This window comes from Pyricularia grisea (assembly GCF_004355905.1).
Source record: "Pyricularia grisea strain NI907 chromosome Unknown Pyricularia_grisea_NI907_Scaffold_2, whole genome shotgun sequence".
NCBI classification, from domain to species: Eukaryota; Fungi; Ascomycota; class Sordariomycetes; order Magnaporthales; family Pyriculariaceae; genus Pyricularia; species Pyricularia grisea.
Window position 1 is genome coordinate 1,772,171 of NW_022156717.1, and position 17,956 is coordinate 1,790,126.

Below are 17,956 nucleotides of genomic sequence, written 5' to 3' on the forward strand. Positions count from 1 at the left end.
CTCTTGATTGATTCTGTCTAGTGGTTTCTTTCCAATCGGTCGCCATCGTTTACTCGTCATCGTCGCTGGCCTCGACGTACTTGTGGCGGATGTCCTTCCATTGGCGCTATTTTTCGGGTCTTTTTGTCAGCTCTGTTTTTATCCTATGTTTCTAGAGGTTGTGCATCGGCCGGGGTTGTTGGAGACGTACGCCGCGGTTCATGCTGTCCCAGAGCTTGTTCATTTGCGTGTTGTAGCCAATCTCCCAGATGAAGGCGCCGGTGAAGACGGTGCCGAGCATGACGGCGTTCCGTCGGAACAAGAGGCTGTAGGTTCTCAATTGTTAGAATCAGGTGCTCGAGGTATTGGATCGACGCCGCGCGGGTCGGGGAAGGGGTTCGACTTGCTTGTAGATGGATGAAGCGGCAGACTGCGGTAAAAAAAAACAGAACCAATGTCAGTAATGATCGCCCCAGCGTATGCGCGGTTGAAGTCCGTAGAGCGATTGAAAAGGCGGCTAGAGATTAAGAGTCGTGAACTTACCATTGTGACGTGCGAGTTTCCCTCGAAAGGTTTTGGTGGACTTTGCTTCGGCTCGGAAAGTTATGTTGAGATTGTCGTCGCGCAGGATTGATTTCGTGATGGTTCGGTAGCTTGGTGGTTCAAGAATTCTGGCCGGCGATTCCCGTCATTGGACGAATTGAACGTATTCCGATTCGTCAAAGCAAGTCCAGTCCGCCCCACTTAGATTGGTCACAGAATGTGGGGCCCGAAAACCTGGGTTCAAAAACACACCAGTTGCCATTCGAGCCAGCTAAATTTGCGAAACAGCCATAATTAATTCCGCCACGGCATTAAAGAGTTACCCACCACCTGACTCCGGGCAACGAGACTCGTCCACTTTGTTTTCAGATGCTGCTATAGCCAAATTTGCCGGTATTAAAACGCGAGAACCCTTGTTGCTGTGCCTAACTTGGCTACCTAGCTATCTAGCTACCTACCGATTTGATATCTCCTTTGACATAGATCTACCATTCTTCTTTACCGCCCTTTTTTTTCACTACAGTTCCTTGGCTCAACTCTATCTTGGGATTGTAGGACTATCACGATCTAAACAGTTTTCTTTTTCGGTAGTAGTGATATCATGAAAACGTTGACCTGAGCGAGTCGTCCCCTTTTCTCGTCATATTCGCTGAAATATTGAGTGCCTTGTCCTCAACCAGACTCACTGCCAGGCAATGACTGTGCCTTGCTGAACCATTTTCGTTCCCCCTTTCTACGAGTTGCAAGTATATTTCGACGCAACCTCTCCTGAGCATAGTATCGCTTTGCAAAATTGTTTTGTTTGGCTCTTCTTTTGGGATTTAGTCTCAGCTGGCTTGGCTGGCAATCAACTCCACCCCGTCGGTCGGTGGATGAATCCCAACAGCCTTCTTGGGTCTATTTATCAGTGTCGCACACATCTTGATGGTCTGATTGGTGTCAGCTTTCATGTGCACACTGGATCTTGGCAGTATGACTTTGCATGAATGAACTCTTCTTTGTCATCAGCCACATTAACCCTGTTTCGGAGAGGTGATGCCGCAACAAGGCCGAGGACGGGTCTCGGCATCCTCAGTGCTATTTACGTACCTATATGTCGAAGGTCGCCACCATGTTCAGGGAAGTGCACCCAGCATAAAGCTTCTCTCCCAAAACATCCGTCGTATTTCATGCCTTTGGCAGCCAGTACTCTATAGGTGCTTTTGGTATGTATCCAAATGCGACGGTGCCAGGGCCGAGGTGTGTCTGTCCGGAGATCGCCAGCCTATCAATCCCAGTACTGAAGAGCAGACCGGTGAGCTTTAATCAGCCTTGCTGGAAGTCTGGGTATATAAATCCGACCCATAGGGCGGTCAACTGGAGAGTGAGTCGCTTTGCCTCTCAGTTTTCTGCCTTTTTAAACTCAGACTAACATGCTGCTTTAACCCACTTCCCTAGACAACATCACCGTCTAGACATGAGGCCCTTGCGCTTTGCACTCTCCTTGGGCTGGAAGTAAACGAGTCCAATACTGGGCCTGAGACGCAGTTGCATGCACGGTTTGCAGGAAAGGGACGTGAGGAGAAGCAAGATCAAATGATGGGAAATGGAGGGATTTTGGAAGTCAATTGAGGATCGCAAAAAGGGTTCGATACCGCCAGGTTTCATCTTGCTCCCAGGATGCCGCATTAAGCGTCCAGAGTTCGGCTGGGCTCACAGGACCATCAAGGGAGACGAAATCCACGACCCAAAACTCCTCGAGACGGTGCTGCCGCAGACGCACCTCCAGCTTGCCATAATCCTGTCGCGGCCTCGTCCCGGCGAGCTGCCGTCCGAGATTGGCCTCTGGGTCCAGATCTACCGCACCGAAATGATCAACGAAGAGACCAACGGGACCCTGTCGGAAAAGAGATCCCACTACTGCGAGCTGCTGCACCGACTGCACGTCTCCTGAGACGCAGGCGAAAACAGGGACGTCGCGGGCATCATCACCGATAGAGACATTTGCATCGGTGAGACACTGGAGCCGGATCAAGTAGGGTACATAGACGGCTATCAAGACATCAATGGCCGGCACAAGGAAGATCTGACTGCACCATGCCGTAAACTTGATCCTCAAGCCGAGGTGGTCGGCGCTAGTCCGGGGTGCGAACGATCGAAACAGAGGGGTAGGGGTCTCTTGGCCCTCCCGGAGACTTTCGAAGCAAATCAGAAGACATCTTGAAAAGGTGGGGATGGTGAAGAAGAAAATAGACACTCCATGAGAAACATATTGCCGACGGCCAGAGGCCTTGCGGTGGTGGCGTTCGTCATCCAGGATACGTGAGGACTTCTATATTGCTAGCTCTACAGTATAAAACACGGAGAGTAGGGCGCCAAATGAGGACTGATCAGCAAAGTAGCGCATCGCGGGGAAAACAGGGCATACATAGGTACTTTTGCAGCTGCTAACCAGTGGTTAAACCAATTGTCTTCTCTGAATTGTCAGGCGCTGTAAAAGAGAGCACCCGGTCAATAGGCGTTTGAGTCAAAGGGGATAATCTAGATCCTGAGCGAGACTCTCACTTTTGGATGGGCAAGACACGGTTGCTTGCTGGGCTGGTGCCGAAGCCAAGTATCGTCTGAGTTCTTGCCATTTAAAAACGGAGCAGGCCCTCTGGCCCTGAACTGCGGAGCTTCCGAGCTGCCAAAGATCCATCTTGACGTAGACGGATGGCAGGTTGCGGCCTTCTGGCGGCACCTCCTTGACTGCCATGAATGCGTTCTGGAGAGTGGAAACATGGCGATAACGCAAATGCCCAGGATATATCACGAGTCTCGCTTCTAGCGCAGGCACTTAGATAATGATCCACAACCAAAAGGAACCAGAAAACAACACAGGCAATGCGTGTTACCCGATATTCAGAAGCCAAGCGAGAGACCACAAAGTTTCTTTATTACTTGAGTCCTCGATCTACTGCCAGCGGGGTGGTCAGGCTCCCCCTGGAGCTGCCTACTTGAGTCCTGCATCTTTGCCACGGCTTCAAGGTTCCTGGACTCAAAGCGGTGTTCAGCTGCTAAGACATAGACGCCACTGTAGCTCAGCGCATGCATCTTTAGCCGGCCAGACGATTGATCAAGCACAAGTGCTAAGTGTAAGTCAAAGAACCCAACAAAAAAATACTTTTTCATGAAGGAAATCTCACACAGCACCGTATCAAGCGTAAACCATAGCTCTAGAAGTCTAGGTAAGGACAAGCTCAAGATCTCTATGTAATCCTCGAATTTCCTAAAGGGTTCTCTCATATTCGGGCACGATAACTTGTTTGCATCCATCAGCTTATGCTGAGGTCAGTGGGACACAAACGGCAGAGGCCCTACGCACTGTACGGTGTACCTATTTTCGTAACCGTACCGGCATCCCTCACAGAGACCTCTGGTAAACTTCTGGCCCCTTTGCGGGTACAGCTTCAGGCAACCCAAAGTCAGTCAAATAAGCAAGCCAGGAATACCTAAAACGATTTTAAGTTCCTTTTTGGATGCGTCCAAAACAATACAGAAATTTTTCAAGTTGGCAAATACGAATTTGATGGACCAGTAATGTTGTTATAGCTTGGAGAGCAAGCAAAGCCAGGTATAAAAAAAGGAAAAAGGAAGTGATTTAAAAATATTAAAAGCTAATTAGTGGATTAATTTCGAAAAATTCCAAAAAGGGTATAATGCTAGGAATGTGTGGAAGTTATTTTTTTTAAATTTTAGGTTTGTTTTTAATTAAGGTTGAATTTCCATTTTATTTAAGCGTTTTGGTTTAGAATATGCTAAATGGGCTAACGTTGGGTTAAATATTTGGTTTTTAAAGCTAAAAGCGTCGATAATTATAAAAGTATTGTATGGGGAATTTTTGTTAAAAATACGTAATATTAAAGTTTGATAAACGAAAATTACCAAACAATTAAATTAAAATGAAAAAAAAGCCCGGTAGTTGGCCATTAAATTATTATGTATAGCTATATATGCAATTTTTGTAAAAGGGATTAGAATAATTTCGGATTATTACAATAAAAGCCCATATTATATAAAAGTTAAATAAATTAAAATGGTATAATACAAAAAGTTAAAAGCTGATTTTTAAATATAAATTTTTTGCAAAATGCCCGATTTTATTGTATTAAATAAAAGAATTATAAATATTTACTAAGCAATTAAAGCCAGTCGGTTTAAATATTTTTATACCAGTACCGCCCGGTTTGAGAGTAAAAGTAAAGTTTTTTTTTTTTTTTTAGTTTTGCTATACTGTAAAAATTAACAATTAAATCGAAAATATGTAGGTTTTTTTGGTTTGTATAGTTGTGTTATGATTGAAATAATGATATTGAATGGATTAATTTGCGATTTAAATGTTTTTTTTATTTTTAAACTATTGGCGTATAAAAAGTAATAAATAATTGGAATACGATTAATAAATAAATATTTTTATTCGGTTTAATTATTTTTTTATATTAACGTAAAACAAAATCGTATACCCGGTATATTTTAATTAGCGTATATTAACGGAATTTGCCGAAAGTAAAATATAAAAGCTATTAATAATTGCTAATAAATTAAAACTATAAATTTTTTTATTTACCATTACGATAGGTAATATTTGGTTTAATAATTTTAATTATTTAATTTAATATTTTGCTAATTTGTTTTTTATTATTTAACGCGGTATTATTTTAGCTTTTTGTTAAAATATGTAAATATGCTCGCAACATTTATTTTTACTTTTATATTTGTAGCCAGTAAAATTTATTAGGGTTTCCGTAATTTTAAAAATCGAAATTATATATATCGAACTAATACCCGTTCCGTTCGGAAATTTTAACCGTCCAATAAAATCCATTCGCCTGGGTCGAACGGTTGGTTTTACGGGTCCGAGTACGAAAGTTTTTTTCGTAACCGTACCGGCATTCTTTATAAAGACCTTTGGTAAATTTTTAGCCCTTTTGCGGGTACAGTTTTAAATAACCCAAAATTAATTAAATAAATAAATTAAAAATATTTAAAACGATTTTAAATTTTTTTTTGGATGCGTCCAAAATAATACAGAAATCTTTTAAATTGGCAAATACGAATTTAATGGACCAATAGTATTACCATAGTTTGGAAAGCAAACAAAACCAGGTATAAAAAAAGGAAAAAGGAAGTAATTTAAAAATATTAAAAGTTGATTGGTGGATTAATTTCGAAAAATTCCAAAAAGGGTATAGTATTAGGAATGTATGGAAATTATTTTTTTTAAATTTTAGGTTTATTTTTAATTAAGGTTAAATTTTTATTTTATTTAAACGTTTTGGTTTAAAATATGCCAAATAGGTTAACGTTGGGTTAAATATTTGGTTTTTAAAATTAAAAACGTCGATAATTATAAAAGTATTATATAGGGAATTTTTGTTAAAAATACGTAATATTAGAATTTAATAAACGAAAATTACCAAATAATTAAATTAAAATGAAAAAGAAAAGCCCGGTAGCTGGCCATTAAATTATTGTATATAGCCATATATATAATTTTTGTAAAAGGGATTAGAATAACTTCGGATTATTACGATAAAAGCCCATATTATATAAAAATTAAATAAATTAAAGTGGTATAATATAAAAAATTAAAAGCTAATTTTTAAATATAAATTTCTTGCAAAATGCCCGATTTTATTATATTAAATAAAAAAATTATAAATATTTATTAAACAATTAAAGCCAATCGGTTTAAATATCCTTATACTAATACCGCCCGGTTTGAAAATAAAAGTAAAGTTTTTTTTTTTTTTTTAATTTTGCTATACTGTAAAAATTGACAATTAAATCGAAAATATGTAGGTTTTTTTGGCCTATATAGTTGTGTTATAATTAAAATGATAATATTAAATGGATTAATTTGCGATTTAAATGTTTTTTTTATTTTTAGACTATTGGCGTATAAAAAGCAATAAATAGTTGGAATACGATTAATAAATAAATATTTTTATTCGGTTTAATTATTTTTTTGTATTAACGTAAAGCAAAATCGTATACCCGGTATACCCTGGTTAGCGTATACCAACGGAATTTGCCGAAAATGAAATATAAAAGCTATTAATAATTACCAGTAAATTAAAATTATAAATTTTTTTATTTATTATTACGATAGGCAATATTTGGTTTAATAATTTTAATTATTTAATTTGATACCTTGTTAATTTTATTTTTTGTATATAAGATAATTTGTTTTTTATTATTTATCGCGGTATTATTTTAGTTTTTTGTTAAAACATGTAAATATGCTCGTAACATTTATTTTTACTTTTATATTTGTAGCCAGTGGAGTTTGTTAGGGTTTCCGTGGTTTTAAAAATCGAGATTATGTATATCGAGCTGATACCCGTTCCGTTCGGAAATTCCAACCGTCCAATGAAGTCCATTCGCCTGGGTCGAGCGGCTGGTTCTACGGGTCCGAGTACGAAAGTCCTTTTAGCTCCCAATGGGATCAATACGGAACTACATTCCTCCAAAAAGATAAAGTTCAGACATATTTAAGGGAGAATATTAAGAACATGCAGTCATATATTTACGAAGTCGACGTCACCGACATACAGGTCCCAGGTAACGGCGTAGCACCCGCGACAATTGGCAAAGAGTCAGCTGTGCACAAGGCACCCTTCTCCCGAGTCAAGGGGTGGTGGCTTGTCAGCCCGAAAACTGGCATTACTTCTAATTATATAGAAAACCATCAATACCGCGTTGCTCTTCCGCTTGGTCCTCCAAAAGAATATACTGGTCCCTTTGCAAGTACTCCACCCCCGGATTACACGAGTGCTTTTCGGGACAGTCTACCCAAGGATTACAAAGGTCATTTTGCGCCTAGTCCTCCCAGCGAACATTCGGGTTCCTTTTCGGATGGTGATCTCGGAGGATATGGGAGTTCTCCTGCGGGTAGTCCACCCAGAAGATATGAGGCTCCTTTTGCAGGCAGTTCTTCCAGAGAAAGAGATTACACGGGTGCTTATCCAGATTCTCCACCCCCGGATTACACGAGTGATTTTCGGGACAGTCTACCCAAGGATTACAAAGGTCCTTTTGCGTCTAGTCCTCCCAGCAAACACTCGGGTCCCTTTTCGAATGGTGCTCCCAGAGGATATGCGGATTCTTTTATGGATGGTGCTCCCAGAGGAAATGCGGGTTCTTATATGGGTAGTCCTCCAAACAAGAAATACACTCCCTCCGCCCCCATCCCGATACCACCGAACTCGCGGTACGTTCCCCCTGATCACTATGCCGCATCCCGCTCATAAAGGCAGCCGGCCCCTAAGGCGGATCATGACCCTGCTTTTCTATCCCGGCTGGAAACACTTGGGTGCCCAAAAGGTTGTATTAGGTCCGATGGGCTCACTGCAACAGCTGCCCTTGACGCTGCTGAAGCCCCGAGGATTGGCGCCGTGAAGTCGATGCTGCGACTGGGTAATCACCAAGCGCATGGCTTCCGAGTTGAAGCAGTGGAGGCTTGACGGTTTATCAAGGAATAAACAATCATGGTGCGCCGCCACAGGATCAAGTGTGGTATCGTATCAAGGCAAGCCGCTCCGGGCAAACGGTTTCTGTACCGGATACATAAGATGGAGGAATCAGGAACTAGAATTGCCCACGGGCTACCTGGATATCTAGAATAAAAGCACTTTACTATACACTCAATTCTGCATGTTTTTTGATGCTTTTTCCATGTGGGTAGAATAGGAGGTAGTTTTAGGTCATGCTAGGTTAAATGATGGATGATCCCACTACAGAATTACGAGTCTTCACGTCTCGTCGCTTGGGAGTCTGAAATGATGGGGACCACAGACTTTGTCTTTACTTGGAATTCGAACCACACCATCCTCTACCCGCAAAGTCAGATGCAGTTCTGTATTGGTCTTCCAAAGTTGTCCTTTTCTTTTTTAAACTTTCTATGTTTTTCGCCACGACTGCACACCCGGTGTGTCTGTCCCCTCTTTTGCCCTCTCCTACCTTTCTGTTAGACTCAGCTTTTATTAATTGATTATGACCCCTAAGAGATTTGAATGACTAAAGTACCTAAATAGCGCAAAGACAGTTGCAACTACCAGGTTCCTTAATTAGGTTAAGATAACAATGAACTTGAGGTATATGCACTGAATTGAAAACGCGTTGAGTATTATCCAAACCTCGTCTCAAAAAAGCCGACTATGCGTGGCGATTTCGGTTCTCTTGAATTATTCAAACAGGGGAAAACAGAGCCTCATGTCCCCATTTCTAGTGTTGAAGGCCAAAGCACGAATTCATCAAGCTGCAATGCTTTTCCACCAGCTAAATAAGGTAGCAACTCGACGTTTACTCTACATGGCGGGTTTAGCTCAGTTGGGAGAGCGTCAGACTGAAGTCCACTTCAGCCCTTTATCTGAAGGTCATGTGTTCGATCCACATAAACCGCAAAAGCAATACGGAATTTGTGCAGTCAATTCCCATCAGTATACAATGATCTGAGGAAACTCAAGCTTTTGCTCCGTGAATCTTTTTTGGGGCCCTTAACGGATCCAAATTAACTAAATTTGTGGGTGGCTTTGGATTGTTGTATATTTTATTTTATAAGTTTACATGCTACTTGAAAGTAACCTGGTGGAGGCTTTAGGATAGGATGATGCTGACATCCCTGAATATAACATGCTCGACCTTCTGGACGTATCGGATCTGCTCTGGGATAGTCCTAGAGGGGAAAAGCGCGTACCGGAAGCTGGGAAAATGGTTGCTGCCCAGTACCTATGCATTTATGCCCCTCTCTATTTATTGCATTGATCTTCCAAGTTATTCTAGCGCATCGACGTGTGTATTTATGTTTAGTCCTGTATTCTATTTTTAAACGCAAATATTGCGCCAATGCCGACTTGAAGACAAAATGCGCGATTGGTTTTATTTTTGGGTGCTAACTCTAGAGCTTTCCTGAGGTATACCTGGTCACATAATAATAGTAATTCGACTCCCATTTATTGAATTTTGGGACTGAAGAATTTGCACAAGGGTTTGCGGTACAACACTAAAAACTTATTTAATGAGTAGACACTCACCCACCGATGTTTTGAATCTAATTTCTCTTATTGTCCTCCATTTACCATAAGTTGCGTATCTTTTTAAAGACCTACCTTACTTACCTACTTCTCTTCTGACATTGACAAAGCACAGCACCAATATGTTCAAATATTCGATTTTCGCTTATGCCCTTTTGGCAAGTGGGGCTCTTGGAAAAATTTTATACCGGGCTGATATCCGCGATCCTACGGAGATTCAGAGAGGCTATGGCTTTTTAGGCGGCCGTGTCTATAAGGATCCAGTCAAGATTGCATCTCAATTGGCAAAGGGCAAGGTGTCGGACGAGGAGGGAATGATTTCAAGCAAATATGAAAAAGCTAGAAAATGGATGGAAAATTATCTGAAAAATGACCCCGAATTGGCGCTAGGCTATGTCTACCATGTCGACATCGGTACTACCAGCAACTCCTTAACAGACTTTTCTCGCGAAAAACAAGCTGTTTGGCTGGCGCCTTGGGGAAGGGTCACGGCATATGACATCATCAAGCGGCCTGTGTCGCATTAGATAATCCGATAGATCGAGTCATCACATGAGAGCGAGCGCTGAGTCAGCGTTAAGACCAGGATAAAAGAGCCTCCGCGTTCTTTTGGCTAGATAGCGCTACTCAACCCAATACATGGCTCTCCTACCCTATTAATCTGCCTGCACGTGTTCGTTAGTGTGCGTCAGTCTGTACCTATCGAGTACCGCGAGAACGGACCCAACTAACCCGACGAACCCCAGAATCAGATTCTTCCCGAATCGCCGATATCGGATTTATCGGAAAAATGAGCAAGTTCGCGCAAAACTTGTACAAATGTGCCGACGCAGGAGCTTATTTGCTGGTTAAAGCGGTACTGTGAGCTGGTTCCAGATGCAGGCAGGCGTTGATTGTACGCACGGATCCTGTCACGAAGATGAAGATGTCGTGTACACAATAAATGTTAGTCCAATGTGTTGAAGAGTTTCATAATTAAAGTGCGTTTGCTCCCGGAGCCGGCAGCTGCAAAAAAAATATCCAGACCCAATCATTGGCAAGTTGAAACTGTTTAATTGAGCCAATTGACACGGCTTGGCGTTTATTACCCACAAAGCTGCGCCCCTTTTCAAAGCCTTATCCATCGGGAGGCCTTTCATCGCGTGATATATAGGAATCTTTTTGGCATGGGTTACCCTATGGTATGCAATGGAAACAATACAGTGTCCATGCTTGAAGCGCCTGGCTGTTATTTCAAACCTTGGCAATAATCCTGCTAGTTTGAGTGTCAAGCCAAGGCACTAGGACTAGACCTATGGCAATATTCCTATCTTAGAAACTTTCTTTTAATTTTTATTGCTTGTAGGCAGATGCCCAGAATCAAGAGACATATTACCTGCTTGAACCCAAACATTTATTAATTCGTTGTCATTTATATTGAAAAAAGATACAATGATCCTGTTTCAACCCTCCTTTCCTCGATATTGAAGATAAATCTGGAAAGAAGAAGAAAAAAAAGCCCCTTCACTTACATGAGCTTCCCCGTACTGCGTCGAACCAGAACCAACTATTAGACGGTTGGGGCTGACGCAAATACCAGATATCTGCACCACTAGGGTTGCTGTGTTGGAAAATACCGTCCAACCGGCTTGAGAAGCGCAAAGCCGCAGCCCTGTGCCCTGCCCTAGCCCGCTTACTTGCTCGCCAATTGCATACGGGCGGTTACAACTCGCCTATCAAGGACAAGACTGTCGAATTCTATCATTGTTTACATTCGTGTTAGGGTCAAGCTGATTCCGCTGCCTAGTGTTATCTAATGTCTGACATTCATGGTATGAATGAATACTGTGTTCGTCGCATATTCGCAATGGGAATTTGGGAAGGTTCATTGAGTTCTGCATATTTTGACTCGTGTCGTTGCCTCGTCCAACTGCGAGCTGTCGCAGGAGTGGTTTGTTGGCACAAGGCTCGACTAGCAAGCCATGTCAACGTTGATAAGGGGGCTCTGCTGGTCGTAAAGAAAAATCACATGCGATTTCTGATAAGGTGCTTCATAGTGCACGTTTCACCTCTAGAAGATGCCCTTTTGCTGATGTTATCCATCCGTTTAATTTTAGCATGATAACTGTGCACAAGCTGAGCCGCCAGAGGCCTTCACATGGAAACTTTATAGCGTGAAAACTTCAAAAATTCTAATATGGAGCGCTCAGCAAGACCTGAGCTTGACTTCCCATTCTAAAAGTTCATACATTCGAGGCGATAGAATGAACAGACACAGGTCATACTTCCAGCGTCGTGATGTACATACCGGTTGGGTTGATGATAAACATGGACCACAAAATGACATGGATCTTGCCTTTAGGCTTCCTGAAGAACAATCGACTCGGTTGGGATTTCTATGTCAAAGGCAATATACCGCCGAGCATGCCAAGCGTTTGAATATCTGTACTGAGTAGTATCGCTTAATAGATCTGATGCAAATCGAGTTGATTTCCATCCATGTCTGTTGAAAATCATAATATGAGACTCAATCCTATTCCAAGTAAAGTTTCAGGGAATATTGAATTTCCATTTCTGGATACCGACCCTGATCGATATCTCCTCAATTCCATATACTTAGCATGGATATGTATGCAGAAACACATTTTAACCTTGACCAAATTCTTGAAACCCCAGTGCAATGACAGAAAATCAGTTCCTGTAAACCAACTGTGCCCTAGCCAAGCAACAGGCTTCCCGATACCTTAATCGTAACATGTATACGGTGCAGCCTTTGCTCGCCATTTCTTGGCAGTGTATGAATGAGTAAGTCAGCATCTGCGACGGTTTTCCCTTTGTCAAAACAGATCATCACTCCATCTCATAACTTATAACTGCCGAATTTAAAAGATTACCAATCTATTTTTCCCGAGGTACGCTGTTAGATAAGCGCAAGAAACTTTGACATCTTTTTTTTTTTGCCAAGAAAACGATGGTTTATGCATCAATTCTTATTTTTTCTGCTTTCTTATCTCTTGGCTCCCGTAGTTTGGTTGACTGTATCCCTGCGATTGTTTTGAGCTCTGAAACTTGACTTGCATCGGTAGGCAAAGACGCTTGACGGATTTACGCCTCGATGCGGCAATGATAGCTGAGAAGGCGCAGTGTCTTTCCATTCTCAGTTATTATTCACGTAGACTGGAGGATATAAACTTGACATTGAACTCTCCCACGTCTGTATAGAACTTTGAACATCATCAGCTTATTCCTCATTAGAATTCTTCTTAACTACCCCACTACCCAAAAAAGTGCTTATTTCAAATAAACGAGCGATTAGACAAAAAGAAGAGACACTATAAAGCCCCATCAAAACATATCAAATGCCTCACCGAATCTTTGGAGGAAACACTTCCCAACTTCACAACCACGCGCACCATCTATGTCATTTTGCACTCGACGTCTTCCACTCCTCTACGCGGGATCATCTAACCGACAACCGTGCCATACGTCTTTACCTCCGAGCAGGAGTACCGAGCCTCCACAGCATGCCAGCCTACTTTGCAGACACGACAGAGATGCAGGCCGAGGTCTTCCACCTGCAGTGTAAACTTGTCGACGGCAGCGGCTCCACAAGCTCGCCACGGAAATCCAAAGCTGTCTCCCAGCGACCGTTTGACATCCTTCCACAATTCGTTTGGTCGCGCTTCGGCCTACCCGCATCGCTTGCTGCTACTGCTGCTGCTGCTCAACCCCCGAAACGGGAGTCGACACCTCCCCGCCTCGGACGGAAAGATGCTTTTGTTCGCCCATACAAGCTCTTTGCTGCGTTACATGCTCAACGGGTGTCCAAACTTGCTGGAGCTCATGTTTGAACGTTGCTGACGCGGGTATTCTTTTTGTTTTGGGGTAGATTTCCTGACAGGATTTCCGCTCGGCGACTGGCTCGCCGCAGCTAGGTAGTAAAGAATCGTTGCCTGCAAGCCAGGGCTGCGCGGGACGTGGCAAGGGCTGAACAAAACCTCCAACAATGAGGGAAGAAAAAAAGACCGAGTTGTCTCATGGCCTATTATTATAGACCCGAGTTTTAACATCATGTATTGAGAGATCTCCACAATCGAAGAACGATACCTTCTTGGCGGACCCGATTCAAACATTTGGTATCTGGGTTGGATATGCGTCCAGATCCTCCAAGCGTTTGGGAGTTCGCGCCAGCTGTGCTGAGCGACCTCTTCATGTTTAAAGCATAAGGCGAAGAGCGGAATATTAATCAGATGATTTCGCTAAAGGAATAGAGAGAGCAGAGTTAGATACATGCTATCAAACTGTATATAAAAGTATAGTCGATCACACATAGGGCGAAAAAAAGATTCATTACAGCATTCTACACAAGCTCCGGGGTGATATGGGAGTTCTTACCCGTGAAAGACCCGCCGAGAACCTGCATCTTCGCGCACCAATCATGCTGCAGTCACTCATAGAGATGAGACAGGATGATGATATTCAATCTTCTCCTGGCGCACGTTTTGAATTAGTCAGGGAGCTTGTAGGTGCAGTTTGCCTTCTTCACTCCAGTGGGTGGCTGCACAAGAAATTCGCGCCGAGTAGGTCATATCCTTCCCCGAACATATCAATGAGATCCTAAAGGGTTGCCAAGAGCTAAATATTGAGGTCGATCTCTCCAATCCGACCCTTATGGGCTACATATTCTTACGACCAGCCCAAAATCACCACAAGGGCTGATCTGTCAATCGAGCAGGGATTTCGAGAGGCGCAAGCGTGTTGGCCCATCAAGACCACCAAACCCTATTTCAGCTTGTTCAAACTCCTCCTTGGCATTTGCGCAATACTTGTTAACTTCCCCAGTAAAAGACCCTTTTTTTGTTCTCATTGACACTGAAAATAAATCTCCTTGCTGCTTGAAGATCAGCAGAGTTCCAGGTATTCCTGCCTATACCCCTTTTACCCCTTGTAAATGGCGACCGCTTATCCCCGGCCCAGAACACGGCATCACTACTCCTCCTCGCCGCCTTTGTCGACACCCTTCTACTCGACACATATTTCTGGGGCTCTTTTTAATACAGCTGTTGACGAGCTTGCCATCTGATGCAGCATCTCCGTTTCAAGACAGGGGAGCATATTCTCGACGCCTTTCATTCGCCGAGGACGAATCTGCAATGTTTGCACTATACTCAGCGGGTCTTCTGGATTGGAGAAAAGACGGCTGTCCAACACGTGCGTTCTCTTCCTTGGCCCTTTCATTTTGCTTTATGAAGTCCTCAAGGGGGTCTGATGCACCGCCTCCGAGTTTCCCCTCCATTGCAGTCAGTGCTGCGTTTCGCTCTTCTCTGTAGCGGAGGTTTTGGGCTTTGGCCGCCGAGAGACTTTCCTCAGTTGACTTGAGAGTAGCATCTCGTAGTTTCAGAGTCTCAATCAGACTAGCGTTATCTTTCCGGAGCAAATCCATCTCCTTGATGAGCTTGCCGTCATTGACATCTCGAGAGCCCATCGTATCATCTTCTAGGTCAGATACGGACTGCACTTCAACCTGGTGTGATGCGGACTTTTGCGACTTTTGTTTCTCACGAACTTCTGCTTGCGACTGTTCAGACTCAGCAGTAGACATCGAACCATGATCTCTAATCTTGCCATCGTCACCTTCTCCGGATCCGATATGTGCGAACGACTCATCGACTTCGGGACCATGACATAATGCTTCGCTTTTCTTCGTGGTGATGTATGAAGCCGGCGTCCCTGTGCCTACGCGTTCTCGGCCAGTCATGGATGGCTCTGTCAACAAGAGGGCTTCCTGGCCCGGGTGATTGTGGTTGGGCACTGTAAGCGCAGTTGTCTCGTTTGCGGCACCGCCTTCGGGCTTGGGCACCTCAGATTGTCGAAGCGCAAGCGTCATCCTTTCCTTCTGGAGCTGCAGGTTCTCCCGCGCAAGCCGCATGAAATTTGCCTCTTCTCTGAGATTCTTGCGCAGCACTTGTATGGTTGACACATCTTCTTCATAATCGCGCGTTACCGAAGAGGCTGCGCGCCCCGCATCTTTGTTTGTATCTAGCTGGAGCTGTTGCTGCCGGTTGCCCCCCTGGTGGCGTGCAACCACATCGTCTCCCTGGTCGTGACTTGGTTCCCTGGAGAACGCTTGGATTTCATGGAGCGTTTCTGGGTTGTCGTCATCTGGAAATGCCATAGACAGGCTACCTAGCATCTCCTCCCAAGCATCGTAGCTGTCCAGCTCGACCTCAATGAGCCTTGCGTAGCGGCTCTTGTCATTGACGCTGCTCGAAAGCGCGCGCAGCGTTCTGTACTGTTTTAATTGAAGAGCGGGTGACTCGTGGAATGGGCCATCGGCGAGAATATCGAGCCTAAGCCGCTCGCGAGCCGAATCGGTATTGGCCAGCATATATCGGAACAAGTGCATCCTCTTCTTTTCCGTTGCGTTGCCGGTCACGGTCCAATGGTCGATAAGGGCGTCTGATACCGCCCCAGGGCTCTCTGCACCGCGATACATAAGCTCGATTAAACACCCAGCTCTGAATCGGTGGTCCCCAAGGTTCTCGGCGGCGCGGAGGACCGTTCGAACCGTTTCAGTCAAGCCCCACGTAGCCCCACGAGACTTGGGCGCCCACTCGGCCATCTCGTCCTCTGCTGGCGCAAATATAGGGGGGAAATAAGATGGGAATACTGCGTTCGAGATGGCTAAGAAGCCTGCCGTATCCGTCTCGTTGATTGTGATCTTGTCGCGGGAATGAGAACCCTCGGGATCCTCTTTTATCACATTGGCCATAATCCACCTCAAGTACGGCTGTGATTTGGCGTACGTTTCGTCTCGCGCGATCAGCTCCAAAGAAAACTGCTGGGCAAGCTGGAAGCATGTTTCGGCCTTGGTATCTCCTTTTTTCTTCTTCATCTTGGTCAGGCTCAGTTTGGCGAGAATGTCCAAAACGGCAAGCAAAGTCGAGTCGTCTTGGTTTTCCGGACGACCGTCGTCAGCCAGCCACCTCTGGCACATGTGCTCCACGAGATCACCATCATCGCGTGTTTCGATCAGCCACTGTGCGAAGTCGCGAAATTCCCATATCATGCCCTCCTCCACAAGATGCTCGCAAAGGTCGATCCAATCGTCGGATGCAAGAAAGCCGCTTGGGTAAATAGCATTTCTTTTGCAGAGGCATCCAAGAAGAGCCATTTCAGTAGAGTCGAGGCCTGGCCAGTGTTTGCGGATCATGCATAGGCCTGCCTCGAGAAATGACTTTGTTTCCGACAGTTGTGGCGTTACAGCCTCAACCTCCCAAGCGAGGAACATCCAGATGACATCCAGCGCATCGATTGAGGACGAGTAGCGTTTAGGTTCCCATTCCTTGGCGAGCTGAGCCAGCCGTCCCAGCTCTCCAGCTTCGAGCAGACATTGGCCGTACTGGACTCTGATGTATCGGTTATGCAAGAAGTGACCGGCCCGTTGGTCGAACAACTGAAAAGCGTCGGTGAAACGCCCCAGCCTCCTCAACTTCGAAAACTCCTCTAGCTCGTGCTCGAGATCATCACTGACTGATAAACACATGTTTATTATCCGGTCCTCAGAACTCAGCGGGTCGACATGTATGGCATGGCGGCTGGAACCACCGGGCACATAAATCTTTGAGCGCGGCAGTTTATGTGGCGGGAATCTCATTCTGTGTGCTCGGGTGTGCCCTTGCCCCTCCGAATATGAAGACTCTGAATAATCGTCATCATCATCGCTGTATCCTGCAAAAGCTGCTTGGATATCGCTTGGCTGCACCGATGTCGAACCAGGGGATTTTCCACCTGTTGATGGAGGAATTGGGAACTCATTTCGCCGTTGTATTTGTGTTTTCAAAGGCCAGGCTATGAGATTTCCATCGCTGTCATAATTGTGTTCCATGAGCAGACGGTTGATATTTCTGTGCTCTGATACTCTGCCGACGTTTGTTAGTTCCTGGAATGAGAACTGCTTCCTCATCTTGATGAATTCTTTCTGGGTTTCGTCTGGAAATTATTTGAGTCGTTGGGTTGTCTACGCAGCTACCTGTCTGCGATCTCAAGTATTCACAGACCTCGAGACAACGCTAGGTAGATATGAAGAGTTGAAAGGATTGTGGGTGATTTCAGTCCGGAGTGTGGCTAAGTGCATATGCCCACTGCTCTTTATTCGCTGTCTTGCCATCGTTGGGAGCGAGCATTGGAAGTGCAGATCCTGATAAAGCACCAATCCCTTTATCCGGGCTGTGAGGGGCTAACCGCAGAACCTGCATGTCTACGAGGTATCTACAGGGTTACACAGCAGCAACCTGAGACGCTGCGCCCCTCGAACTTGGCTGCATAGTCGTACAAACATGGCTGGGGTAGGTCGAGCCCCTTCCAATAAATCATGGCTCGAGTCCTACAGTCAAATGGCC

At 44.4% G+C, this 17,956-nt stretch overlaps 4 protein-coding genes across 4 annotated transcripts; 2 read left to right on the forward strand and 2 right to left on the reverse strand.

The window, feature by feature from the left end:
* Positions 1–49: 49 nt before the first annotated feature.
* PgNI_03101 (uncharacterized protein) lies at positions 50–3,256 on the reverse strand (the record flags this gene model as incomplete). The annotated part of the gene is made up of 4 exons (XM_031123155.1): positions 50–106; positions 191–305; positions 2,157–2,833; positions 3,146–3,256. 4 exons carry the CDS (start codon positions 3,254–3,256, stop codon positions 50–52), a joined length of 960 nt encoding a protein of 319 aa, XP_030985444.1.
* PgNI_03102 (uncharacterized protein) lies at positions 2,108–2,455 on the forward strand (the record flags this gene model as incomplete). The annotated part of the gene is made up of 1 exon (XM_031123156.1): positions 2,108–2,455. One exon carries the CDS (start codon positions 2,108–2,110, stop codon positions 2,453–2,455), a length of 348 nt encoding a protein of 115 aa, XP_030985443.1.
* A 9,657-nt stretch (positions 3,257–12,913) lies between the features above and the next one.
* PgNI_03103 (uncharacterized protein) lies at positions 12,914–13,405 on the forward strand (the record flags this gene model as incomplete). The annotated part of the gene is made up of 1 exon (XM_031123157.1): positions 12,914–13,405. One exon carries the CDS (start codon positions 12,914–12,916, stop codon positions 13,403–13,405), a length of 492 nt encoding a protein of 163 aa, XP_030985442.1.
* Positions 13,406–14,652: 1,247 nt separating this feature from the next.
* On the reverse strand, positions 14,653–17,520 carry PgNI_03104 (uncharacterized protein; the record flags this gene model as incomplete). Its single annotated transcript, XM_031123158.1, has 1 exon — positions 14,653–17,520. One exon carries the CDS (start codon positions 17,518–17,520, stop codon positions 14,653–14,655), a length of 2,868 nt encoding a protein of 955 aa, XP_030985441.1.
* Positions 17,521–17,956: the final 436 nt, after the last annotated feature.